Source organism: Oncorhynchus masou, chromosome 30 (assembly GCF_036934945.1).
Source record: "Oncorhynchus masou masou isolate Uvic2021 chromosome 30, UVic_Omas_1.1, whole genome shotgun sequence".
Lineage (NCBI taxonomy): Eukaryota > Metazoa > Chordata > Actinopteri > Salmoniformes > Salmonidae > Oncorhynchus > Oncorhynchus masou.
This window is the reverse complement of record NC_088241.1, coordinates 3,821,816-3,849,315: the sequence shown is the minus strand read 5'-3', so window position 1 is coordinate 3,849,315 and position 27,500 is coordinate 3,821,816. Positions and strand designations below refer to the sequence as shown.

General features: G+C 46.0%; 3 protein-coding genes across 5 annotated transcripts in view; all 3 read right to left on the bottom strand.

Moving 5' to 3' along the window:
• LOC135521815 (histone-lysine N-methyltransferase SETDB1-B-like) overlaps positions 1-7,920 on the bottom strand; it is a 17,734-nt gene extending 9,814 nt beyond the window's left edge. The window contains 16 exon segments of the mRNA XM_064947559.1: positions 100-190; positions 649-660; positions 663-909; positions 1,011-1,347; positions 1,524-1,667; positions 1,820-1,973; positions 2,171-2,300; positions 2,546-2,736; positions 2,912-2,985; positions 3,555-3,759; positions 3,841-4,014; positions 4,168-4,273; positions 6,086-6,129; positions 6,274-6,443; positions 6,627-6,830; positions 7,840-7,920. Of these exon segments, the coding sequence (XP_064803631.1) occupies positions 100-190; positions 649-660; positions 663-909; positions 1,011-1,347; positions 1,524-1,667; positions 1,820-1,973; positions 2,171-2,300; positions 2,546-2,736; positions 2,912-2,985; positions 3,555-3,759; positions 3,841-4,014; positions 4,168-4,273; positions 6,086-6,129; positions 6,274-6,443; positions 6,627-6,830; positions 7,840-7,856 (2,300 nt within the window). The 5' untranslated portion in view covers positions 7,857-7,920.
• Positions 7,921-9,576: 1,656 nt separating this feature from the next.
• Positions 9,577-9,800, bottom strand: LOC135521824 (cortexin domain containing 2-like). Its single transcript, XM_064947578.1, has one exon. It carries the CDS (start codon positions 9,776-9,778, stop codon positions 9,617-9,619), a length of 162 nt encoding a protein of 53 aa, XP_064803650.1. The 5' UTR covers positions 9,779-9,800; the 3' UTR covers positions 9,577-9,616.
• Positions 9,801-13,794: 3,994 nt separating this feature from the next.
• LOC135521823 (carbonic anhydrase 14-like) overlaps positions 13,795-27,500 on the bottom strand; it is an 18,393-nt gene continuing 4,687 nt past the window's right edge. Inside the window, exons 3-12 of one of the 3 annotated variants that reach the window (XM_064947575.1) lie at positions 23,569-23,748; positions 22,264-22,409; positions 21,008-21,103; positions 20,718-20,784; positions 20,155-20,312; positions 19,834-19,957; positions 17,087-17,110; positions 16,909-16,993; positions 15,784-15,837; positions 13,795-14,142 (exon numbers count right to left, since the gene is read on the bottom strand). In XM_064947575.1, coding sequence (XP_064803647.1) covers positions 14,046-14,142; positions 15,784-15,837; positions 16,909-16,993; positions 17,087-17,110; positions 19,834-19,957; positions 20,155-20,312; positions 20,718-20,784; positions 21,008-21,103; positions 22,264-22,409; positions 23,569-23,748 — 1,031 coding nt within the window. In that variant the 3' untranslated portion in view covers positions 13,795-14,045. Of the gene's footprint in view, positions 14,143-15,783; positions 15,838-16,423; positions 16,672-16,908; positions 16,994-17,086; positions 17,111-19,833; positions 19,958-20,154; positions 20,313-20,717; positions 20,785-21,007; positions 21,104-22,263; positions 22,410-23,568; positions 23,749-27,500 lie in introns of those variants that run through there. The other 2 variants (XM_064947576.1, XM_064947577.1) reach the window with 2 other exon arrangements.

The window sequence follows — 27,500 nt, the reverse complement described above, 5'->3', positions numbered from 1 at the left end:
GTTATTCCCTGATTTAACAATTGGACATGTGAAATCTAAGACAGAGCCCAGATGAGGGGGTCACAGGAAGGTCAGAAGGTCAAGAGTCATAGTACTGACTTGTCCCTGCAGCCGTCGGTACAGTCACAGCCCACCAGGAACTCAGGACTGGTGTTGATGAACACACCGTCTTCAGGGATACGCTCCTTACCTGGGAACACAGACATCAGTCACTGACGTCTTCAGGAATTCTTCACCCTTCATCTCAATTGACTCCCTATTCCAGGTAGCCTAGTGGTTAGAGCGTTGGGTCAGTAACCGAAAGGTTGCTAGATCGAATCCCTGAGCTGACAAGGTAAAAATCTGCCGCTCTACCCCTGAGCAAGGCAGTTAACCCACTGTTCCCCGGGCGCCGAAGAATGTCCAATTATGGCAGCCCCCCCGCACCTCTGATTCAGAGGGGTTAAATGCAGAAGACACATTTCAGTTGAATGGATTCAGTTGTACAACTGACTAGGTCTCCCCCTTTCTTTACGTGTTGTGTAGCCAGTGGACCACCATTGGCCCGTACTATACAGGAAGACCTAGCGCTCTGATGGGTAATCGTTTGATTGAGGCCTCTATAGTAACTCAAGGCCTATATACTGATTGAGAAATCCCTCTCCTCACTGTAGGCCACGTCGGGGGTGGTGTGATGTCGATCTCGTTGACGCAGGACAGGGGAATGTCCTCGCGGCCGTTGGTGATGTCTCGAATGTAGTAGTAAGGCTTCTGGGGCTGGAAGCGCCGGTCGACCAGGACATAGGGGTCCAAGCAGAACATCTCCAGGAAGATGAAGTCACAGCGCGTCTGGAACAGGTAGCGCTGGATCTCTGCCATGCTGCGCAGACACAGCCCACAAGGAGACTTGTAGATCACATGGAACGACATCTGACGGGGGGGGGGTGAAAGATAGTTAATATTAAAATCTGTCCCCCTTTTATAATCCAATCCAAAGATAATACTTCTCAAAGCTCTTTTTGTTTCTTTACCTTGCGGTTGACTCTCCGTCGGCCCGTCATGCGTCTGAACTCGTACAGTAGAGGGGTGAGCAGGGGGTTCCTGCCCCGGTGCATATCTGCTCTGGAGGGCCGGATACGGTTCAGACAAGCAGGCTGGCAGGTGTGAGGCAGGTAGAAGATGCGGTCTGTGGGGGCGCGGTACGAGGGCTCGTGGGGAATCCGGTCGTTACTGAAGGTGTATGGGGTCACTGCAGGTGCGGGGGCGGTGGGAGGAGCTTGGGGAGGAGGGGGCAGAGACTGCTGCTGGTGTTGGATAGGCTGTAGGGGCGTGAGAGTCTGGATGTTGCCCGTCTGAAGGACATACATTCTGGAGGGGGGTGCGAGAGTGAAGTAGAGTTACGAATAGATTCCTATAAAACTGCATATTTGTGAGTGTGGCTCTTTAGTAAGAGATTATGTTCAATAGCAGAAGGAGAAGGGACCAAATTAATGCAGATTTGATGATTTTTTTAAATTTCATACATGTCCTGTCCCCTCTCTCACCTGGATGAGTTTCCAGGAGAACCAGTTGGAGGTTGGGGCTGCATGGCTTTAGGGGCGTGGCTATTACTGGCCAATCCAGTGCGAGAGCCTCCTGGCGTGGGAATATATGGAGAAGTACTCTTCTTAGCCATCTGATACTTAGGACTGTTGAGGGTGGGGGAGACAGAGAGAGGAACAGGAGGGAAGAAGGGGGGGAATCAGGGAGAAAAGGGGTAAATGTAGCAGTGAGAGGGGAGAGAGGATGTCCATTTTCAAGGAATGTCACAAGATTTAAACTGTGTGTCTGTGGTACTCACTCTGTTCGTGCAAGCTGATTGGGCTGGGAGGGTGTAGGGGGGATGGAGGAGGGTGGGGAGAGGGGATGGGGGGATTTAGTGGGGGTCCCACTGGGGGTTATGGTGTTCCCCCCACTGTGATACTGGACCACGGGGCCCTTGGTCCTCAATGCTCCTACAGAGAGAGAGAAAATAGTTAACGACTTCCCAATGAAGTAGAGACTAGAGTTATCCAATGAAGGACAGGTCAAGGTTCCATCATGTACAGTATAGTATGTGATCCTGCTGGGTTATTAAAGATGGATTGATTGGTTAAGTGATTGGTTTGATTGTTCATATATTAAATGATTGATTGAATAGAGTGAGTGTTACCCATGCTGGGGCGTGTCCTCTGCTGGCCAGCCATCTTCTTCTCCTGGGTGTTGGCACAGTTGGTCTTCAGGTTGAACATGGGCTCCAGCCTGGTTGAACCGCGGTAGATCCACTCACTACGCTTGTCATCCTGAAGGAGAAAAAAATAACCATACAAACGAATTACAACAGAGATCACTTTTCAGTCATTTAATTGCTTTATCTTATCTACCTTATTTTCACATTTTGTTGAGTGTCTGCAGAAGTAGTATAAAAATGTGATTCAAAACCAGAAACTAAACTATCCCTGTTTATAACATGCTGCGACCGTCATGTTAAATCAGACTATAAATAATGTTGGCTGGTAATCAAATCCCAGTGATGATGTCATCATACCAGGAAGAGGATCTTGACGAGGCTGCCGTCCACCTCCTCCACTCTGCTCCTCCACCACGTCCCCTCCCACTCTGTCTTGATGACCTGGCCTGCCTTCAGCAGCACCATGGGCCTGTTGGGGTATGACGTTATATATTCCTCTATGAAGTCTTTACACGATGCATCCTCTATGTCCTCCCATGTACGCTTCACTGGGGGAGAAAATATGATGGGGAGAGGAAGAGGAGAGATGGTGAGAGAAGACAATGGGGGAGAGGAGAGATGGTGAGAGAAGATGTGAAGAGGGTAAGCTGAGGTCACATCCCAAAACCAGATTGATAGGAGAAAAGAGAGCATATTGAGAGGACATGAAAACAGGGTTCTTACTTGGTCTGCAGACAGGATAGAGCTCAGGCAGGGTCACGTAGGAGGCATAACCGTCGTCAAAGAAGATCAGGAACCTGAAACACACATAGACAACGGTTGAAACAGCTTCACAACCCTTCACCAGACACACAGAGGATATTTGAAACAGCTTCACAACCCTTCACCAGACACACAGAGGATATTTGAAACAGCTTCACAACCCTTCACCAGACACACAGAGGATATTTGAAACAGCTTCACAACCCTTCACCAAACACACAGAGGATATTTGAAACAGCTTCACAACCCTTCATCAGACACACAGAGGATATTTGAAACAGCTTCACAACCCTTCACCAGACACACAGAGGATATTTGAAACAGCTTCACAACCCTTCACCAAACACACAGAGGATATTTGAAACAGCTTCACAACCCTTCACCAGACACACAGAGGATATTTGAAACAGCTTCACAACCCTTCACCAGACACAGAGGATATTTGAAACAGCTTCACAACCCTTCACCAGACACACAGAGGATATTTGAAACAGCTTCACAACCCTTCACCAGACACACAGAGGATATTTGAAACAGCTTCACAACCCTTCACCAAACACACAGAGGATATTTGAAACATGCTCACACACACACAGCTTCCCACCTCATGCGGTTCTTGTTGTTGGGCATCTCTGCCACGATGCCAGCGTAGAGCCAGACCTGGTTGCCGTCCTTGTACTTGGCGACCACCCTGGCTCCCACGTATAGCCTCTCCAGGGTGGGGTGGTAGTGAAACGCTATGTGGTTCCCAGACAGTAGACTCTTCCCCTTGTTCTCAAACTTCACCTTGTACTTACTGTAACCATTACCTACAAACACACACATTCAATGTCAAACTTCACCATGTGCATGTGTGTGTGTGTGGAGAGGTGTGTGTATGCATGTCTCACCGACAGGGTTGATGGCGATGAGCATTCCACTGTGCCAGGTCTTGGTGCGTTTCTTTCCCAGAAGACTCATCTCCAGTCTGATTTCATCATCCTTCAGGGAGGGGTTAGGCTGGGTGGGTGTGTTCCTGGGCGTGGCCTGGGACACAAACACTGCTGGCATGGGCACTGGGCCACCTACACAAAATAAAAAACGCACATGAACATTTGTGCAGTATGTACACACACAAAGACACTGCCATCATGGACAACACTGAAGAGAGAACACCACCTAGCGACCCGGAGGTATACATCAATCACAGACACATAATTGCACATTGGTGCCAATACCTGGCTGTTGTATAGCAGGCCCGGAAGAAGAGTTCTTGTTGACTGTCTGGGCCAGCTTCAACACCTGCTGGGAGGAACGCTGGAGAGCTGCCGACGCCTCCTTAAACTACAGGACACACATACAATTAACACATACATGTGGATATTGTTTAAACTTCTTTTTGAATTTTAACTACCACCAGTATGTTTGTTTGTATGTATAGAGTGGGGCAAAAAAGTCAGCCACCAATTGTACAAGTTCTCCCACTTAAAAAGACGAGAGAGGCCTGTAATTTTCATCATAGGTACACTAACTATGACAGACAAAATGAGAAAATCCAGAAAATCCCATTGTAGGATTTTTAATTTATTTATTTGCAAATTATGGTGGAAAATAAGTATTTGGTCAATAACAAAAGTTTATACCATTTGTTGGCAATGACAGAGGTCAAACGTTTTCTGTAAGTCTTCACAAGGTTCACACACTGTTGCTGGTATTTTGGCCCATTCCTCCATGCAGATCTCCTCTAGAGCAGTGATGTTTTGGGGCTGTTGCTGGGCAACACGGACTTTCAACTCCCTCCAAAGATTTTCTATGAGGTTGAGATCTGGAGACTGGCTAGGCCACCCCAGGACCTTGAAATGCTTCATACGAAGCCACTCCTTCATTGCCAGGGCGGTGTGTTTGGGATCATTGTCATACTGAAAGACCCAGGCACGTTTCATCTTCAATGCCCTTGCTGATGGAAGGAGGTTTTCACTCAAAATCTCACGATACATGGCCCCATTCATTCTTTCCTTTACATGGACCAGTCGTCCTGGTCCCTTTGAAGAAAAACAGCCCCAAAGCATGATGTTTCCACCCCCATGCTTCACAGTAGGTATGGTGTTCTTTGGATGCAACTCAGCATTAATTGTCCTCCAAACACGACGAGTTAAGTTTTTACCAAAAAGTTCTATTTTGGTTTCATCTGACCATATGACATTCTTCCAATCTTCTTCTGGATCATCCAAATGCTCTCTTAGCAAACTTCAGACGGGCCTGGACATGTACTGGCTTAAGCAGGGGGACACGTCTGGCACTGCAGGATTTGAGTCCCTGGCGGCGTAGTGTGTTACTGATGGTAGGCTTTGTTACTTTGATCCCAGCTCTCTGTAGGTCATTCACTACGTCCCCCCCGTGTGGTTCTGGAATTTTTGCAAACCGTTCTTGTGATCATTTTGACCCCACGGGGTGAGATCTTGCGTGAAGCCCCAGATCAAGGGAGATTATCAGTGGTCTTGTATGTCTTCCATTACCTAATAATTGCTCCCACAGTTGATTTCTTCAAACCAAGCTGCTTACCTATTGCAGATTCAGTCTTTCCAGCCTGGTGCAGGTCTACAATTTTGTTTCTGGTGTCCTTTGACAGCTCTTTGGTCTTGGCCATAGTGGAGTTTGGAGTGTGACTATTTGAGGTTGTGGACAGGTGTCTTTTATACTGATAACAAGTTCAAACAGCTGTCATCAATACAGGTAACGAGTGGAGGACAGAGGAGCCTCTTAAAGAAGAAGTTACAGGTCTATGAGAGCCAGAAATCTTGCTTGTTATTAGGTGACCAAATACTTATTTTCCACCATAATTTGCAAATAAATACATAAAAATCCTACAATTTGATTTTCGGGATTTTTTTTCTCATTTTGTCTGTCATAGTTGAAGTGTACCTATAATGAAAATTACAGGCATCTCTCATCTTTTTTTGCCCCACTGTATGTATGTATGTATGTATGTATGTATGTATGTATGTATGTATGGGGAAGAGAGAGAGAGAGAGAGAGAGCGAGAGAGACATCCTTGAACACCGGCTGGGAGGAACACCGGAAATCTGCAGATAATAGGGCCAATTAATACACATTCAATTAACACGAGTGTGTGTGTGACTAATTATTTGTTCTCACCATTGCATCCTGGACAGGTATCCCAAGTTTCTTGGGTGGAACCACTGAGAGGAAAGAGGTCAGAGAAGAGAGAAAAGAAACCAGGTTAGACATTCACTCCTGTGTCTTATCCTGGAGCTGCCCCCCTGGAAAGGCTTCCTTTGGTAAACATATTGTTTAGCTCACTGGGAGTAAGTGGCAGTACGTACGTAAGCCCACAGCGATGACATCATCATCATCATCATCGTCGTCAATTTCTATGACATCAGAGGACTGAACCCCTCCCACTCCACCCTCATCCTCTGAAGAGCTCTCCTTGTAGACCAGACCCATTTTACTGTAGGTGGACTTCACCAGAGCCTCACACTCCACTATGGACCTGCAACACACACACAATGGAGAGAATCACACAGACGGTAACACACACACACCAGTCCTATTTTACAGTAAGCCGGGCCTCACATTCTTCTGTAGACCCGACACAGAGACGCACACCATAAAGTCTTCCAATCTACTATGGACCTGAGAAAGAAAGAAACATCATCCCCCCACACACACTCACTGGTTGGCATTGTTGAAGAGTTTGTCCACCACCTCCTCTTCCTTCTCTTTCTGCTCCACCCATTCTTTGAGCTCAGCCAGCTGGGCCTTCCTCTGGCGGACTGCCTCGCTCCTCTCCACCTCCTCCTCAATCCACTTACTCAGCTCCTCCAGAGACACACCCAGCTCCTCCTCCAGACCAGAGTCCCAGCCCTCCACCTCCATCCTGGGGGGAGACAGGAGTGAGAGAGATGGAACGGGGGTCAGGCAGAGAACGATGGAGAGACCCGGGGTTGAGACATACAGGGAGGGAGAGTAAGAAAACAACGGGAGGACGTAGAAGGGGAGGAGGCAGAGACAGAAAGTTCGGAGTGAAGATGAGGCAAAGAAAGCGAGAGAGATTTAATAGAGTTAGCTAAAATTACATTGTTACTGATCAAGCTAGTGTTAGCTAACTAGCTAGCAGGCCAACTACACGGTATTCTGAACATTGTTGTAATTTCAGGGCCGATTAAACACGTTGAGACTAAAACTCACCTGTACAATATGTTTAAAATATCACCCTAGGTAGTTTATATTGTAACAAAGGTCATGCATTGGTGTTTTCAATTTCATATGATCGTCGCTTTGTTTTGAAATGAGGGACCACTGTTCAGGGACATCGACAGTGCTCGTGGTAGTTGTAGTCTTATAAATACATGTATTTAACTCATCTTAGAAGACCCAAATAAACCTTTGAAACTCGTTATTTGGAATGAAAGCTATTGTAATCAAAAACCTTTTACACCATTTGTATATCATACTAACATAGGGGAAAAAGCCACTTAGTGAACAATTTAAACTACAACTACCAAACGTCACATCGGCAAAAGGTAACCACACCGCGGTGAACGGAGAAGACACGTTTAGCAGTCAGAAATATTGTACTGTAGTAGCTTTAAATTACATTCCTGGGGGAATGCACTTGTTAAAGTAAGTGATTTTGTGCGCGTAATCACAGTGGATCTTCATTTATCGGACAAGTTTATTCAAACAATCTTGCCAATTCGAAAGTTACCTCGCTAGCAAGCTAACGTTACTGAGCTGGGGAGGCAGACAAGCTAGCTATGCTAACAAGCAGTTCGGTCTTTTGTAGTTGCCTTCTCTAAATCTATATCCGCTCACCGTATAATGCATCTGCAACTAAAAACTGTTTATGAATCGAGACAATTTTTATTGGAAGTTAATAAACTCACCCATCATTATTGTCCATTTATCCAGTCATTCAGCTAGACAGCTACTTCTTGCTGTGGCTTTCCGGCAGACGAGACGCTGTGTTGCGAATTGCTGCCCTTAGCAGGTCGGAATGCGTATTGCACATTTTGGTCAAAAAAGGGAAATGGGGTAAAACTTAAATTGCACCATCAAACCCTGCTATACACTATCCACAAAAACCATCAGCCCATCCCATTACTTTGGCACTAAACAATCCTACAGCATTGCAGGCTGTCTGCCTGGTCGGATGGAACCCTTCTCTCAAAACATCCTGTCGATCTTCTGCACTAAAATCTCACACACAAATATTTGCTGCTGCAACTACCATCTATCTTTTGTGATTTCCACTCCATCAGTGCAGTTGATCACGATGGCTATTACGCAATAAATCCAACCTTTCTAAAAACTTAACTTATCTGGCTCTCTCTCTTCAGGTCAGTCTCGCCATTGCCACCGGGTCTACGTCTCACCAAACGGCAGGCGTCACAAACACTAGGAATATTCCTTTTCATTTGATCCACCTCTATACTCAACACTACCCCACTGATCACCCCTTTTAGCGGTACCCTGCTCCGGAGAGCAAAGCACACCACCGGTTGAGCCCCGGGCCGCGTGACTCGAAGTGCCTGCTCTGTCGCTGCAGGTAATCCTGGACTGGCTCAACCTCAGAGTGCTCACCACTGCTGTCTGACTCCATTTAGAGGTCATCAAGATTCTCAAGAGTGCATGAAGACCTATAAGTAATATTACTTGGTTTGTAATCAGGAGACATAGGTATGTGCACCTCAAACGAAGGTGTATACCCCGGATACATATCTCTGATCTTAACAGCGCAATTCTTACGCTATCGCATCATCATACCTCCCGAAAAGAAATAAACTGGACCTCTTTCCCTCCACCAATGCTCTGCTTAGAGTCAGACTGAATACATGTAGGCTCCTTCTTCAATGGTTGTGTTCTTCCCATTACCTCATCCCTTTCTTTTAACTCTCATTAATTATTGGCAATTAACATGCATTATGTTTATTCAAAATGACATGAAATCATCGACCATCCTCTTACCAGCTCCTTATGCTCAAGCCATGAATTGACCCTTTCCTTCTTCAGAAGTTGCAGTTTTCAAAGACTTGGCCTCTCTTGCTTGACCTGTCATGATATTATATTATATTGCTAGTTTGTTTTTTGCTCTTCAAGTGCTTTGAGACTCTATGGAAAGCGCTATAGAAATGTAATCAATTATTATTATTATAACCTAGACTGCATATTGTAAAAACATCACAAATTAAACAGACATTCAAGTATGCTTTTTATTGTTATGAAACTTTCTCTCATGGCTTAGCCTTTTTGTTTTAATGGAAAGCAGATGTGGATATGACAGTGGCTGATTAGGAATACAAAAACTAAAATGGTGGCCATTCCTACGTTTATCTGACTCTGGTCCATGACATGCTGACAGGTGTAGACTTTCCCAAAAGCACATTGCCTAAACATAAACTGTACTGTAACAATTTGAAATCCTCATGGTCCCATTTGCTCCTGTTTTCAGGGTATGATGGTGTGTGATGTTCATCTCCAGATCTGTGGACTGATGAATTCTCCAAACTTTTAAGTACCACTCCCTTCATGTGCTTCCTGCTCCTCTTGATTCCCACAAGTCTAACTACGAAACCAAACTTCCCACCTTCAGCACACTAGCCACAGTCGGGCTAGGGCTCTTCCACTCTGCTCACATTATTTCCTGCTCAGTGTGGAGTGAGGTCACTCCTCAGGTTGTTCCTCTGTATTCTGGTATGCGGCGACAGAGATGGCGCTGTAGGGGTTCAGGACCATCTGGGCACAGCGCACTATGGTGAACAGCAGGAAGGAGCACAGTAGGAAGACAAAGAAGAGGGCAAAGCCCAGGTCCACGTCCACCTCCATCCTGGCCACCGGCAGGAGAGGAGGGTCCACGACTTCTCCTATCCCAATGAGACTGATGCAGACTGACAAAGGTAAAAAAATATATATATAGGTAGAAAGCCTTTTTTAAAGTGTCCTTTGCCACTTGGTGTTGGACAACACTAGAATCCAAACTTTCTCTCTCTCGTCCGTCCTTTTGTATCTATCTACTTGTTCTAACAACATAGAATCGTAGCTTGTTCTAATGAAGGGTCTTAATGCTGTCTATGCTTCTCTAGAAGACGTCTCTATAGTCTTCTCTCTTTCTACGTCGTGTTAGGATCTGTTTTCCTGTTCAGTTTAAGTTAAGTTGTGTGAATCTCCTCTTGCTTCAACGCCTTTCCCTCTGGACCATACTGCGCAGGGTCCAGCCCCCTCTCTCTCTCTCTCTCTCTCTCTCTCTCTCTCTCTCTCTCTCTCTCTCTCTCTCTCTCATTCTCTCTGCTCTCTCTCTCCCTCTCTCTCCTGCTTTCTCTCTCTCTCTCTCTCTGCTGTCTCTCTCCTCTCTCTCTCTCTCTCTCTCTCTCTCTCTCTCTCTCTCTCTCTCCCCCTCTCTCTCTCTCTCTCTCTCTCTCTCTCTCTCTCTCTCTCTCTCTCTCTCTTATTTGCATAGGGTTGATGTACTCTGCACTTGTGTGAGTGTCTCTCTAGTGGCATCAGAGTACAGGAAGCAATCTGCATCTTTTTGGTCAGGATCAGTTTCCACCACCGTCTCAAGTGAATTGCCACCAAGGCATCATATCCTTTTTCAATTCATCTACCTTTATTTTTTCCTGATCAGCCTTTCTTTCATTTTGATTGTTTTGTTGTCAAACTAAGTCTATATTCTCTCTCTCTCCATTTCTCTCTCTCTCTCTCTCCATTTCTCTCCCTCCCTCTCTCTCTCTCTCTCTCTCTCTCTCTCTCTCTCTCTCTCTCTCTCTCTCCCTTTCTCTCTCTCTCTCTCTCTCCCTCTCTCTCTCTCTCTCTCTCTCTCTCTCTCTCCTAGGAGTCCTACTCAATGGCCCCTACTTTATTCCCCAATGTCCCTACCACCCTACCCAATCCACTCTACTGTAGGCCAGATATTCTACGGGCTTCAGCATGCAGAGGACACGTGTACTCACACCTGTGTCAGGTAATGGTATATCTATAGGAAGGTGAAGGTGCATTACAGTGTTTAAACACCTCAGCAAAACACACAACACAGCTCCAATGTCTCCTCTCAAAACTGTATATACATATACATCCCTTTGGATGAACACACAGGCACAGAGGTCTAATGTACAGTCATGTGTTTGTTTACCCACAGATTGACAGTTGTTTGCTTTGTTTCTGCCTTCCACCCAAGTCTACGTTTCCAAGTTTACGTTTCCACCACAGGGTAGGCATCATGCCACGTGCTGTACCCCCTAGTCCTGCCTCCTGCCCCTCCTGCTGGTTGTTGTTGCCTCCTGGGGAGTCCCAGAGCCCGGCCTGTTGCCTCCTGGACTGAGTCCTGCTGGCTGTTCTAATCTCAGTTACGGCCTGATCGTCACCAAACCCCTCTTTAACTATTCATGGGACACAGGTGCCAAGTGTGACTGAGTACGCCCATCTGTTTGTCCATCCCCAGGGGGTTGGGATTGGCGTCCAGGAGAGGTGAAGAGAGGGAGGAAAGTGAGAGAGAGACAGAGAAAATGAAGGAGTAGGGAAATAATTCTCATGTCATATTCATGTTCAGACCACTAATGATGTCACACAGAAGAGCGTAAGATGTAAGGAACATCCAGGTACAATCCCACCAGAGTGATACTACTGACCAACCTGAGAAGGAAGGAGTAATCCTATCTGCCCTACTCCAACACCTCCAGCATTCCATCCCATTTCACCCCCAGGCTGTGAACGAGAGAGGAGGAGGGGACGAGGGGAGAGGAAACTGATCCTTGGCCATAGATCTCTGTGTTACTCTGACCACTGATCAAGTAGGAAGGGATGGAAATAACCCAATCAAGGCAGAGTTGGATTTTGTTTCTTTGCCTATTAAGTAACACAGACCACATGTAAAGAAGTGAATCGATGGATGAGAGATGGATTGATATAACTTAATGAAGTTGAGGCAAGTTTAGAGCCTCTGCTGCATAATTGGTTAAAGTATATTATAATTGTGTGTCTTTGTGTATATGTGTGTGTACATAGGGAAGTAGAAACTCGTGCATCTTGGGTCTATCAGCTCTCTTCCTCTACCTGGTGTTTATCATGTTTTAATTTGAACCTTTATTTAACTAGGCAAGTCAGTTAAGAACAAATTATTATTTACAATGACAGCCTACCAAATCAAATTCAAATCAAATGTATTTATATAGCCCTTCGTACATCAGCTGATATCTCAAAGTGCTGTACAGAAACCCAGCCTAAAACCCCAAACAGCAAACAATGCAGGTGTAGAAGCACGGTGGCTAGGAAAAACTCCCTAGAAAGGCCAAAACCTAGGAAGAAACCTAGAGAGGAACCAGGCTATGTGGGGTGGCCAGTCCTCTTCTAGCTGTGCCGGGTAGAGATTATAACAGAACATGGCCAAGATGTTCAAATGTTCATAAATGACCAGCATGGTCCAATAATAAGCAGCAGTATGGCCAGGTGGACTAGGGACAGCAAGGAGTCATTATGTCAGGTAGTAGTCCTGAGGCATGGTCCTAGGGCTCAGGTCCTCCGAGAGAGAGAAAGAAAGAGAGAATTAGAGAGAGCACATTTAAATTCACACAGGACACCGAATAGGACAGGAGAAGTACTCCAGATATAACAAACTGACCCTAGCCCCCCGACACAAACTACTGCAGCATAAATACTGGAGGCTGAGACAGGGAACAGTATGTTAACTGCCTTGTTTTGAGGCCAAACATCAGATTTTTACTTTGTCAGGTTGGGGATTCAATCCAGCAACTGTTTGGTTATTGGCTCAACACTAACCACTAGGCTTACCTACCTCCCCAGGATGTGTTGTGTACTACACCACTTGTCCTACAGCAGTGTCTAGTGTTCATCATATGTACTACACCACTTGTCCTATAGCAGTGTCTAGTGTTCATCATGTGTACTACACCACTTGTCCTACAGCAGTGTCTAGTGTTCATCATGTGTACTACACCACTTGTCCTATAGCAGTGTCTAGTGTTCATCATGTGTACTACACCACTTGTCCTACAGCAGTGTCTAGTGTTCATCATATGTACTACACCACTTGTCCTATAGCAGTGTCTAGTGTTCATCGTGTGTACTACACCACTTGTCCTACAGCAGTGTCTAGTGTTCATCATGTGTACTACCCCACTTGTCCTATAGCAGTGTCTAGTGTTCATCATGTGTGCTACACCACTTGTCCTATAGCAGTGTCTAGTGTTCATCATGTGTACTACACCACTTGTCCTATAGCAGTGTCTAGTGTTCATCATGTGTACTACACCACTTGTCCTATAGCAGTGTCTAGTGTTCATCATGTGTACTACACCACTTGTCCTATAGCAGTGTCTCGTGTTCATCATGTGTGCTACACTACTTGTCCTATAGCAGTGTCTCGTGTTCATCATGTGTACTACACTACTTGTCCTATAGCAGTGTCTAGTGTTCATCATGTGTACTACACCACTTGTCCTACAGCAGTGTCTCGTGTTCATCATGTGTACTACACCACTTGTCCTACAGCAGTGTCTCGTGTTCATCATGTGTACTACACCACTTGTCCTATAGCAGTGTCTAGTGTTCATCATGTGTACTACACCACTTGTCCTATAGCAGTGTCTAGTGTTCATCATGTGTACTACACCACTTGTCCTATAGCAGTGTCTAGTGTTCATCATGTGTACTACACCACTTGTCCTATAGCAGTGTCTAGTGTTCATCATGTGTACTACACCACTTGTCCTATAGCAGTGTCTAGTGTTCATCATGTGTACTACACCACTTGTCCTATAGCAGTGTCTAGTGTTCATCATGTGTACTACACCAGTGTGAACATCACACTGACCCAAGCAACATTGTCATTCAACTCCTTTATTTTGATGCTTAATGTATTTACAGCTGAATTCAGACAAGCAACACACACACACACACACACACACACACACACACACACACACACACACACACACACACACACACACACACACACACACACACACAGGCCTTCCACTGGCAAGGAATGTGCAGGGCTGATTTCATAATCACATTGTTTGGACTATACAGTCTTCAATTACAAATTGTGTGACATGTTCATGGAGGTCTCTGATTGGTCTCAGACTGCGGGGGGGACAGGATCTTCTTTTTTTCCTGGTTCAGTGGTCGTGTTGAGGGCCACGTCCGGTTTCAGCTCCTTCCCTGGCTCCTTAGTCCTACATGTCAGAGGGCACAGGCAGTCCGACTCATCAATGGAAGTACATGGCATAAAAGCTCATTGATCCTGCTGTATGTCATACTCCCCCTGTTTGCACTGTATTTTGTAGCAGTTTACTCAACCATCCAGCAGAGTGATACACTAAATAACTGCATGGATTTGTTCTTGTTGGGAAACATCCCAATGGTAGGTCTATGTGTAAATTAACCAAATGACAACAATGGACTGACAGACAGACAGACTGACTGACTGACTGACTGACAGACAGACTGAAAATAAAACGAAGAAAAGTCAACAAATGAAATAAAGCCATAATCTATTGTAATAATAATTCATAGGCTTCAAAGTACAGTAAAAGTCCAAGTAAACAACAAGCGAGGAGTACTGCCTGGTGAATGTTTTGGAGGGAATGATGGAATGAACGGATCAATGACTCAACAGAGGAGTGTGACGTAGAAACCCACTTGGCACAGACGACAATTCAACGTCGACGTGGAAACAACATTGATTCAACCAGTGTCTCCTGACCCCTCCTGTCTCAGCCTCCAGTATTTATGCTGCAGTAGTTTGTGTCGGGGGGCTAGGGTCAGTCTGTTATATCTGGAGTACTTCTCCTGTGTGAATTTAAGTATGCTCTCTCTAATTCTTTATTTCTCTTTCTCGGAGGACCTGAGCCCTTGGACCATGACTCAGGACTACCTGGCATGATGACTCCTTGCTGTCCCCAGTCCACTTGGCCGTGCTGCTTCTCCAGTTTCAACTATTCTGCCTGCGGCTATGGAACCCTGACCTGTTCACCGGACGTGCTACCTGTCCCAGACCTGCTGTTTTCAACTCTCTAGAGACAGCAGGAGTGGTAGAGATACTCTTAATGATCGGCTATGAAAAGCCAACTGACATTTACTCCTGAGGTCCTGACTTGTTGCACCCTCGACAACTACTGTGATTATTATTATTTGACCATGCTGGTCATTTATGAACATTTGAACATCTTGGCCATGTTCTGTTATAATCTCCACACGGCACAGCCAGGTTTCTAGCTAGTTTTTAATAGCCACCATGCTTCTACAACTGCATTGCTTGATGTTTGGTGTTTTAGGCTGGGTTTCTGTACAGCACTTTGAGACATCAGCTGATGTAAGAAGGGCTATATAAATACATTTGATTTGAACCAGTGTGTGCCCAGAAGTTACAGCATTAAAAATATATTGAGAGGGAGAAAATGTGTTATATTAGTACAACACTGGATTTAAAGACACAACAATCTACTTTAAACAAATGAGTTGTGAAATTTCCTAGAATAACAGGATTACGGGAATGGATTAGGATTCTTTAGGATAACACGTGATGTTGGAATTTCTAGAGTCCCAGTCCAAAAAACAACTCCTAGACCACCTTGGTGTTTGCAGATCTTAAGGAATTAGATTGGTAAGTAAAATGGCTAAAAGTAAAACGAGCTCAATTGAGCCCGATTTTAACGATACACCTACGCGCTTTCTTCAGATCTGGAGGCTACACACCAACGTTTAGGGGTGCTAGGAGTTATCTCTAGCCAGGGACCGAAGGCAGATGATGGGGAGTAGAATCAGGGATTTGGGTTAAAGGGGTGAAGATCAAAGGTCATAATCTGATTGGTGACCTGGGCACGGGGGCGGGCCGGACACTGGGCAGGACGTCCCAGCTAGAGGTGGAGCTGTTGTGATGAAAACACAGTGTCATGTAACCAGGAAACACAAACGATCACATCACAGACAGACACAATCATGTTAAAAGGGCAACAATCATGCCCCGAACCGACCCTTTATCATTTTCCTCTGCACGTTTTCTAGATGTGAAATAAAGAGATAGTTATTGGCAGTATGGTGTGGGCTGGGTGAACCTTTGCCATATTCCTTACACCTAGCCAATCATCTCAGCTCTTTAGTCTCATTCCTAACCATGTGTCTTTAGCATTAAGCTTGGCAAGCGAGGCTGTTGGTTCTAAATCTAAAGTGCATAATGTATGGACAAAGGGTTGATTAAGAAGTGGGCAATTATCACACAGTCAGAGCAACAATCAGACGGTAGAGGATGATGTTGCCCCTGATCACTGATCTAAGGTCAGTTTTTTGATTTTACCTCCTGATGGTTACGGTTGGGATTGGAGTAAAACCGATCCTAGACCTGAGCAAATAGGCCAAGGAATCTACCAATCACTGGTGGTTAACATAGTAATGTTATTTTTGATCAGGGTTGGAATTACACATTGACTCTAGGAGGTACATTGATGGGGGTGCCCACGTTGATGTTTTTTTTTTTACAATTCAAGGGTTGCCAAAACACTTTTGGGGGAGAAACTTTTAGTAAAGGCGTGGCTAGCATCTCCAGACATCCCTGTAATTAGAACCCTGTCACAGAGAACACTGGCAGTAGTATTAATTTGGTTTATGAACATGTAGTATTGGACATGGAAGCAGTAGGTATCAGGTATTATGGAGGATTCCACCTGTTTACCAAGACCCTTTCATTATGCAGGTGTTTGAAAAATCTGCCAAGAGAAATGTGAAGATTGAGACACCAAGAACAAAAAGAAACCCAGGACATTTTGGATCAAAGCATACCACAGTTTCATATGATAAACACAGGTAACCAGGTAACCAGCACAACAAAAATCAGGTTGACGGTACTTTTTTCTACTTCAGATAACTATGTAGTTGGTTTAATCAGAAACAGAATAGCCCACAGGCAGGCTAGTAAGCTAAGAAACCCCATTTAACAGCCTTACCGTATAGTCTTCACTATGAAGCGGATGATGACAGCCACACCAACACAGCCACACAGAGCTCCTATTACTATCGCTGTGATCTCTCCTGAGACAGACAGAGAAATATTCCAACTAGTACATCAGACATGACCAGAGGCCTACTCTAATAATGAATGAGCTATGAAGGTCCACCTCTTACCGGCAGTGTACACCTTCACCGATTCTGCAAGTGGGAAAAGGAATATGTTATTTAGAGCATTGTCTTATTACCTGTACGTCTGTCATAAGGCCGACATAATAACAGGCTTGACATGATCGTGATGTCATGACAGAGGGTTCATGTAAAAAATACTGCTACTTTGTTTATGCAGTCGATAATTCAGTTGGAATTAATGTTCAATCAACATTTAGTAGAACTACAGGGAAATGATCATATGTCTACAGTGTGTTCTGTAGCCTTTGGAATGAGTGTTGTCTACCAGAAGAACTACAGGTAAATGATCATACGTCTACAGTGTGTTCTGTAGTCTTTGGAATGAGTGTTGTCTACCAATAGAACTACAGGTAAATGATCATATGTCTACAGTGTGTTCTGTAGCCTTTGGAATGAGTGTTGTCTACCAGAAGAACTACAGGTAAATGATCATATGTCTACAGTGTGTTCTGTAGTCTTTGGAATGAGTGTTGTCTACCAGTAGAACTACAGGTAAATGATCATACGTCTACAGTGTGTTCTGTAGTCTTTGGAATGAGTGTTGTCTACCAGTAGAACTACAGGTAAATGATCATACGTCTACAGTGTGTTCTGTAGTCTTTGGAATGAGTGTTGTCTACCAGTAGAACTACAGGTAAATGATCATACGTCTAAAGTGTGTACTGTAGTCTTTGGAATGAGTGTTGTCTACCAGTAGAACTACAGGTAAATGATCATACGTCTAAAGTGTGTACTGTAGTCTTTGGAATGAGTGTTGTCTACCAGTAGAACTACAGGTAAATTATCATACGTCTACAGTGTGTTCTGTAGTCTTTGGAATGAGTGTTGTCCACGGGAGGCTGGTTGTACCTAAATTGGGGAGGATGGGCAGAATGGAATTATATCAAACACACGGTTTTCATGAGTTTGATACCATTCCATTCACACCACCCCAGCCATTATTATGAGCCGTCCTCCTCTCACCAGCCTCCTATGGTGTTGTCATAGGCCCCCCTATCAGTTTTTCACAAATTCTTTCTCCTTTGTCTGTGTTCCACTCTCTCTCTCTTGCTCCCCCTTTTGCCTTCTCTCGCTCTCCCTTTCGCTCTCTCTCTCTCCCTTTCTTTCTCTCTGTCTCTCTTCCTCTCTCTCTCACCCCCAACAACAGTGTCAGTGTTTAGAGACGAGATTTAGCAAAAACGAATCAGCCATCTTGTAAACAGACCTACCCCTCATTTACAGCTCCTCTTTCTCTTCCCCACTACCCCTCTCTCTCTATCTCTCTCTTTCTCTCTATCACTCCCTCAATCCCCCACTCTCTCTCTTTTCCCCTGTCTCGTCCCCTCTATCCCCGTCTCTATCTCTTTCACAGTCAGTAACCCTTGACATTCCCACAGTTCTCACCACATTCCTCTCTTTAGTATTTAACGCTAGCCTTCCTCCACATGTCCAACTCGAGAGCCCCTCACCGTGTCCACTAATACTGTTTGGTGAAATGTTATTGGTGGTCACGGTACGAGGCTAGCTCACCCCATGCCCTTCCTGCTGATGCTGCTGTTAGCTACGAGGCTAGCCCGCCCCATGCCCTTCCTGCTGATGCTGCTGTTAGCTACGAGGCTAGCCCGCCCCATGTCCTTCCTGCTGATGCTGCTGTTAGGTACGAGGCTAGCCTGCCCCATGCCCTTCCTGCTGATGCTGCTGTTAGGTACGAGGCTAGCCCGCCCCATGCCCTTCCTGCTGATGCTGCTGTTAGCTACGAGGCTAGCCCGCCCCATGCCCTTCCTGCTGATGCTGCTGTTAGGTACGAGGCTAGCCCGCCCCATGCCCTTCCTGCTGATGCTGCTGTTAGGTACAAGGCTAGCCCGCCCCATGCCCTTCCTGCTGATGCTGCTGTTAGCGACGAGGCTAGCCCGCCCCATGCCCTTCCTGCTGATGCTGCTGTTAGCTACGAGGCTACCCCGCCCCATGCCCTTCCTGCTGATGCTGCTCTTAGGTACGAGGCTACCCCGCCCCATGCCCTTCCTGCTGATGCTGCTGTTAGCTACGAGGCGAGCCCGCCCCATGCCCTTCCTGCTGATGCTGCTGTTAGCTACGAGGCTAGCCCGCCCCATGCCCTTCCTGCTGGTGCTGCTGTTAGGTACGAGGCTAGCCCGCCCCATGCCCTTCCTGCTGATGCTGCTGTTAGGTACGAGGCTAGCCCTCCCCATGCCCTTCCTGCTGATGCTGCTGTTAGCTACGAGGCTAGCCCGCCCCATGCCCTTCCTGCTGATGCTGCTGTTAGGTACGAGGCTACCCCGCCCCATGCCCTTCCTGCTGATGCTGCTGTTAGCTACGAGGCGAGCCCGCCCCATGCCCTTCCTGCTGATGCTGCTGTTAGCTACGAGGCTAGCCCGCCCCATGCCCTTCCTGCTGGTGCTGCTGTTAGGTACGAGGCTAGCCCACCCCATGCCCTTCCTGCTGATGCTGCTGTTAGGTACGAGGCTAGCCCGCCCCATGCCCTTCCTGCTGATGCTGCTGTTAGCTACGAGGCTAGCCCGCCCCATGCCCTTCCTGCTGATGCTGCTGTTAGCTACGAGGCTAGCCCGCCCCATGCCCTTCCTGCTGATGCTGCTGTTAGGTACGAGGCTAGCCCGCCCCATGCCCTTTCTGCTGGTGCTGCTGTTAGCTACGAGGCTAGCCCGCCCCATGCCCTTTCTGCTGGTGCTGCTGTTAGCTACGAGGCTGTTGGTTAGAGAACAACCCCCCCCCCCGACCTAATGGGAAGGATGAGAGGATGGTCCGGTCGTTAAGTGGTTGGGGTGTACGGTAGTTGTCCTGCATGACGACGCAGTCAGCGTCCTCCTTACTGGCATACAGCACTGTCTCCAGCTTCATCAGCTGAGGAAGAAGGGAGGACAGAGAGTAAGAGAAGAGGAAAGAGAAAAGTAAAGAGGGGAGGAAGAGGGGAAAGATGGTGAAGAGGAGGAAGACAAGAGGGAAGAGGGGGAGAAAAGAAGAAGAGGACATAGTGATGCTTTGAATTCAAGCATAAGTATATCACCATCACACACACACACACACACACCTTCCCTTACCTGTGTGTGTGAGATTTTGACGGTCTCTGTGAAGAGGGTCCAGAGGACACTCTGGAAGCAGGGAGGAGTGGTGAGAGAGCCATTGTATCGGTAGTACCGCCCCAGGTCAGAGGGCAGGAGGGACTGGACATCAAAGGCTGGGATGGACACACTCTGACCTGACCACAGAGGGAGGAATGGAGGGGTGGATGGACAGATAAAAGTTAAAGGAGATGTACAGGGTTTGACTCCTGGGGGCATGTAGTGGTGCTGTTTGGCACTTGCATAAGAAATCAGAGAATGCCCATAAACTACTGTAGTCGTGGTAACATTGCTAGAAGGTAGTTGTAGTAGTAATGCTGATTGGTTAAGGTGTACTTTGAATAAGCTACCTGGGGCAGCAGGTAGCCTAGTGGTTAGAGCGTTGGACTAGTAACCAAACGGTTGCAAGATCGAATCCCCGAGCTGACAAGGTAAATATCTGTCATTCTGCCTCTGAACAAGGCAGTTAACCCGCTGTCATTGAAAATAACAATTTGTTCTCAACTGACTTGCCTAGTTAAATAAAGGTAAATAATCATTACCTGCATGTCTGATGCGACCCAGGTAGTTGAGAATGTTCCAAAAGGCCTGGTTAGCCTCCTCACCTGTCTGACAGATCACACATCTTCCCTTTAGGTCAAGTGTGCCGGCTTTACTATACATTCACAAAGCCTTTCTTACTAATCTGGTGATGTGTACATTTTACAACTGAAGAAATAAAACGTAAATAAAGGGAATTTGTAACCTATTGTAAAAATACAACTCTTTTGAAGTATGTAATGTCTCCAGTGGTTGATGTGATTGTCAGTTAGTTATGATGTAACAGTCCTACCTCTATGAGGACTCCCAGGACTGCCAGTCCATCCTGCTGGGTCATAGCCACTGACATGTTAGGGTACAGCTCTGAGTTGTAGTGCACCACATGCAGCTACACAGAGAGGGAACATGGTTAGCGTGTGTGTGTGTGTGTGTGTGTGTGTGTGTGTGTGTGTGTGTGTGTGTGTGTGTGTGTGTGTGTGTGTGTGTGTGTGTGTGTGTGTGTGTGTGTGTGTGTGTGTGTGTGTGTGTGTGTGTGTGTGTGTGTGTGTGCGTGGCAGTGTCTAATTTTTAGAAAATCGCTCTTGAGTTTGAATGAAAAGTGCTGCTATATTCGTTTACATAAAGGTCAGATGGGAGAAAGAGAGTGAGGGAGAGGGAATGAGAGAGTGATAGAGAGAGGGAAGGGGGATATGCTGGCTCATTTAAACTCTTTGAGAGGGAGGGAGTAGGGGAGGGTGGAGAGATAAAGACTAATTGTTTGTCTTTATGTAATAGTGTGTAACCAGAGCACGGAGCCTCTCCTTCATGTTTTCAAAACTCTCACTCTCACAAACTCTCACTTTCTCTCTCTCTCACTGTCCCTTCCTCTCTCTTCCTCTCTCTCCCACACTGTGTGTGTGTGTGTGTGTGTGTGTGTGTGTGTGTGTGTGTGTGTGTGTGTGTGTGTGTGTGTGTGTGTGTGTGTGTGTGTGTGTGTGTGTGTGTGTGTGTGTGTGTGTGTGTGTGTGTGTGTGTGTGTGTGTGTGTGTGTGTGTGTGTGTGTGTGTGTGTGTGTGTGTGTGTGTGTGTGTGTGTGTGTGTGTGTGTGTGTGTGTGTGTGTGTGTGTGTGTTTTTTTTTGGGGTACTGTAAATACACTGCCAACCTGAGAAAGTTGGTTCCCCTTCCTATGTATACTGTAGGTGTTTGAGAGGCTTTTATTTGACATGCTTTCTAATCCTGAAGTCTTTACAACAATTTCAATCAGATTTAATTCCACTCCCCAATTAATTAACATCATTCAAACACTTGTTCTCCAATAACCTTTCTTTTCAAGTTTGTTTTCTCCTACTATGACTAGTGTTAACCAGATGAGCTAAGAGTCCAGATTGCTGTTTAGTTTTTCTGTATAATATTTAATGGGATTATAGTATGGTTTCTCAGTACTTAATACTGCAATCTACCTGGATATACAGCATGGCACATACGCATGTCCTTACACATGCAGGCTTCCAAACTCTCACCCACCAACACACCCCACTCCCCTCCAAACACACACACAGTCCCTCACTTCTGCAGCGGAGCTCTGACCGTTGATGGTGTGTTCGCTGCCCCCGGCCTCCGGGGCTCCATTGCCCCAGTGCAGGTGCATCTGGACGGCCGTGAACTGCCAGGGCAGCCCCCCTAAACCCATCCAGCCTGGGAGAGGAACCACCACTGTGATGGAGAGAAAGCATGGTTGCTGTAGTTACCTCTATGTTGTTAGTGATGGTGTCAGCATGGTTGCTGTAGTTACCTGTATGGCTGTTGTTAGTGATGGAGTCAGCATGGTTGCTGTAATTACCTGTATGGCTGTTGTTAGTGATGGAGTCAGCGTGGTTGCTGTAGTTACCTGTATGGCTGTTGTTAGTGATGGAGTCAGCATGGTTGCTGTAGTTACCTGTATGGCTGTTGTTAGTGATGGAGTCAGCATGGTTGCTATAGTTATCTGTATGTATGTTGTTAGTGATGGAGTCAGCATGGTTGCTGTAGTTACCTGTCTGTTGTTAGTGATGGAGTCAGCATGGTTGCTGGAGTTACCTGTATGTATGTTGTTAGTGATGGAGTCAGAATGGTTGCTGTAATTACCTGTCTGTATGTTGTCAGTGATGGAGTCAGCATGGTTGCTGTAGTTACCTGTATGGCTGTTGTTGGTGATGGAGTCAGCATGGTTGCTGTAATTACCTGTATGGCTGTTGTTAGTGATGGAGTCAGCATGGTTGCTGTAGTTACCTGTATGTTGTTAGTGATGGAGTCAGCATGGTCGCTGTAGTTACTTGTATGGCTGTTGTTAGTGATGAAGTCAGCATGGTTGCTGTAGTTACCTGTATGTTGTTAGTGATGGAGTCAGCGTTGTTGCTGTAGTTACCTGTATGGCTGTTGTTATTGATGGAGTCAGCATGGTTGCTGCAGTTACCTGTATGGCTGTTGTTAGTGATGGAGTCAGCATGGTTGCTGTAGTTACCTGTATGTATGTTGTTAGTGATGGAGTCAGCATGGTTGCTGTAGTTACCTGTAGTGCTGTTGTTAGTGATGGAGTCAGCAAGGTTGCTGTAGTTACCTGTATGTTGTTAGTGATGGAGTCAGCATGGTTGCTGTAGTTACCTGTATGTATGTTGTTAGTGATGGAGTCAGCATGGTTGCTGTAGTTACCTGTAGTGCTGTTGTTAGTGATGAAGTCAGCAAGGTTGCTGTAGTTACCTGTATGTTGTTAGTGATGGAGTCAGCATGGTTGCTGTAGTTACCTGTAGTGCTGTTGTTAGTGATGGAGTCAGCAAGGTTGCTGTAGTTGCCTGTATGTTGTTAGTGATGGAGTCAGCATGGTTGCTGTAGTTACCTGTATGTCCGTTGTTGTAGAGGCTGAAGGGTTTGTTGCCGTGCTGGCTATAACCGAGGGGGGTAAGAGGGCCCAGGCTGGGGTCATACTGGGTCTGGACAGTTGCCACGTCAACCGGAGACTGGGCCTTACCACCACAGTCTGGGAAGTAATCCGCCCACTTGGACTGGCCTACTGAACCTGAGGGGGAGGAGGAGGGAAGAGAGTGACCAAAACATGACACATCTTGTGACACTCTATCAGTGATGTACGACACACATTAAGCATGGCCAGTCAGTCAGCAGGCCTTTTCTTTTGAAATATTTCATATTGACCTCTTGATTTATTAAATGACCATTTTCTGTGGAAAACAGAAAAAAACAGGGTCCATCCTGTTCATCCTCTCTTCACACTCCCCCCCTATACTTGACCTGCTCTAACTAACGACTAATGTGCATCATCACCCTGACGAACACACACCCAGACACACAACACACACACATATACGGTACACACACAAACACACTTACACACACACGCACACACGCACAGACTCACATCATTATCCCAGAAACCCTATACCCACTCCAATTTGCATACCGCACCAACAGATCCACAGATGATGCAATCTCTATTGCACTCCACACTGCCCTTTCCCACCTTGACAAAAGGAACACCTATGTGAGAATGCTGTTCAACACCATAGTGCCCTCAAAGCTTATCACTAAGCTAAGGACCCTGGGACTAGACACCTACCTCTGTAACTGTAACCTAGACTTACTGACTGGCCGCCCCCAGATGGTAAGGGTAGGTAACAACACATCCCCCACGCTGATACTCAACACTGGGGCCCCTCAGGGTTGCGTGCTCAGTCCCCTCCTGTATTCCCTGTTCACTCATGACTGCACGGCCAGGCACAACTCCAACACCATCATTCAGTTTGCTGATTACACAACAGTGGTAGGCCTGATCACCGACAACGATGAGACAGCCTATCGGGAGGAGGTCACAGATCTGGCATTGTGGTGCCAGGACAACAACCTCTCCTTCAACATGATCAAGACAAAGGAGATGATTGTGGACTACAGGAAAAAGAGGACCGAACACGCCCCCATTCTCATCGACGGGGCTGTAGTGGAGCAGGTTGAGAGTTTCGAGTTCCTTGGCGTCCACATCACCAACAAACTAACATGGTCCAAGCACATCAAGACAGTCGTGAAGAGGGCACAACAAAACCTATTCCCCCTCAGGAGACTGAAAAGATTTGCATGGGTCCTTAGATCCTCAAAAGGTTTTACAGCTGCGCCATCGAGAGCATCCTGATGGGTTGCATCACTGCCTGTTATGGCAACTGCTCGACCTCCAACCAAGGCACTGCAGAGGGTAGTGCGTACGGCCCAGTACATCACAAGGGGCCAAGCTTCCTGCCATCCAGGACCTCTATACCAGGCGGTGTCAGAGGAAGACCCTAGAAATTGTCAAAGACTCCAGCCACCCTACTCATAGACTGTTCTCTCTGCTACTGCATGGCAGGTGGTACCGGAGTGCCAAGTCTAGGCCCAAGAGGCTTCTAAACAGCTTTTACCACCAAGCCAAAAGACTCCTGAACAGCTAATCAAATGGCTACCCAGACTACCCCGGAATGGAGCACAGGCAAAATTCTAGAGGAAAATGTATTTTAGTCTGCTTTCCAACAGACAGTGGGAGATAATAACCTAAATAACCTAAAACACAAGGTCAAATCTACAGAATCTTAGAGTTGCTTTCCAAGAAGACAGTAAATGTTCCTGACTGGCCTAGATACCGTTTTGACTTAAATCTACTTGAAAATCTATGGCAAGACCTGAGAATGGTTGTCAAGCAATGATCAACAAACAATTTGACAGAGCTTTAAGAATTTGAAAAGAATAATGGGCAAATGTTGCACAATCCAGGTGCGGAAAGCTCTTAGAGACTTACCCAGAAACACTCACAGCTGTAATCGCTGCCAAAGGTGCTCCGACAAAGTGTTGCCTCAATACTTATATAAATGAGATATTTCTGTATTTCATTTTCAATAAATGTTCAACAATTTCTTAAAACATGTTTTCACTTTGTTATTATGTGGTATTATTATGTGTAGATGGGTGAGAAAAAAATGTATTTAATCCATTTTGAATTCAGGCTGTAACACAACAAAATGTGAAGTATTTCAAGAGGTATGAATACTTTCTGAAGGTAGCATTGCACTTTTATGTACTGTAACATACTTTTGTCCAGCTAATAGCCTAACCACAGGTCAAGTAATATTATGTACTGAAAGTTCAAATCTTTTTGCTGCAGGATTACTTTGCTACAACAATACTGGTCAAATTAAGATCCTACATCTGTATGGAGTATCAGAATGTTAGAATACCGGCTGGTGTGTGTGTGTGTGTGTGTGAGAGAGAGAGAGAGAGAGGGAGAGAGAGAGAGAGAGAGAGAGAGAGAGAGAGAGAGAGAGAGAGAGAGAGAGAGAGAGAGAGAGAGAGAGTGTGTGAGAGAGAGAGAGAGAGAGAGAGAGAGAGAGAGAGAGAGAGAGATTGAGTGAGCGAAAGAGAGAGCGAGAGACTGAGAGAGAGAACGTGTGTGTGTGTGTGTGTATACAGAAGTGTAAAGTCAGTGGTCAGTCATGCGTGCATGATGAGGTGGTGTATTATATACAGCTCTTATACAGCTCTGAGTTGTAGTGCACCACATGCAGCTACACAGAGAGGGAACATGGTTAGCGTGTGTGTGTGTGTGTGTGTGTGTGTGTGTGTGTGTGTGTGTGTGTGTGTGTGTGTGTGTGTGTGTGTGTGTGTGTGTGTGTGTGAGAGAGAGAGAGAGAGAGTGTGTGTGAGAGAGAGAGAGAGGGAGTGTGTGTGTGTGAGAGAGAGAGAGTGTGTGTGTGTGTGTGTGTGAGAGAGAGAGAGAGAGAGAGAGAGAGAGAGAGTGTGAGAGAGAGAGAGAGAGAGAGTGTGTGTGTGTGTGTATACAGGAGTGTAAAGTCAGTGGTCAGTCATGCGTGCATGATGAGGTGGTGTATTATATTCACAGTGGTGAGCGCACACACACACACACACACACACACACACACACACACACACACACACACACACACACACACACACACATCCTTTCTCATTACTGATTGGAGGGGAGAGAGAAAGTGGAGCAAAGAGAGGGAGGCTGATGGGTGCACAGAGAGACATTCTTGGAACAGAGAGAAAGAGAGAGACAGGGGTAGAGGGGATTCAGACTAGAGAGACTGAGGGAAAACAGGAGAATGGGTCGGAGAGGTGGAATAATAAAAGGAGAGAATGGAACATCTGAAAAAGAGAGTGACAAGCAAGAGGAAGATTGAGAATTTGAGAGGAGGCAGAACAGAGAAGGGTGATGGTAGTGAAGGACAGGGGCATGAGCACAACTTAGACTCAAACCAGCACAATTACATTTACATTTAAGTCATTTAGCAGACGCTCTTATCCAGAGCGACTTACAAGTTAATTTTTTTTTTTTACCTTTATTTAACCAGGCAAGTCAGTTAAGAACACATTCTTATTTTCAATGACGGCCTGGGAACAGTGGGTTAACTGCCTGTTCAGGGGCAGAACGACAGATTTGTACCTTGTCGGCTCGGGGGTTTGAACTCACAACCTTCCGGTTACTAGTCCAACGCTCTAACCACTAGGCTACCCAGCCTTTCAAGACAATCAAAAACAAGTATTCAACAATGCCATGGTATAATTAAGCAATAAGGCCAGAGGGGGCGTGGTATATGACCAATATACCACGGCGAAGGGCTGTTCTTAGGTACGACGCAACTATACCACAAAATCCCGAGGTGCCTTATTGCTATTATAAACTGATTACAAACATAATTAGAACAGTAAAAAAAAAATATCATACCCATGGTATAAGGTCTCATATACCACGGATTTACACCAATCAGC

Excerpts from the sequence above, each read along its gene's own strand:
- LOC135521824 (XM_064947578.1), bottom strand. The coding sequence starts at position 9,778 with ATGGAGGTGGACGTGGACCTGGGCTTTGCCCTCTTCTTTGTCTTCCTA.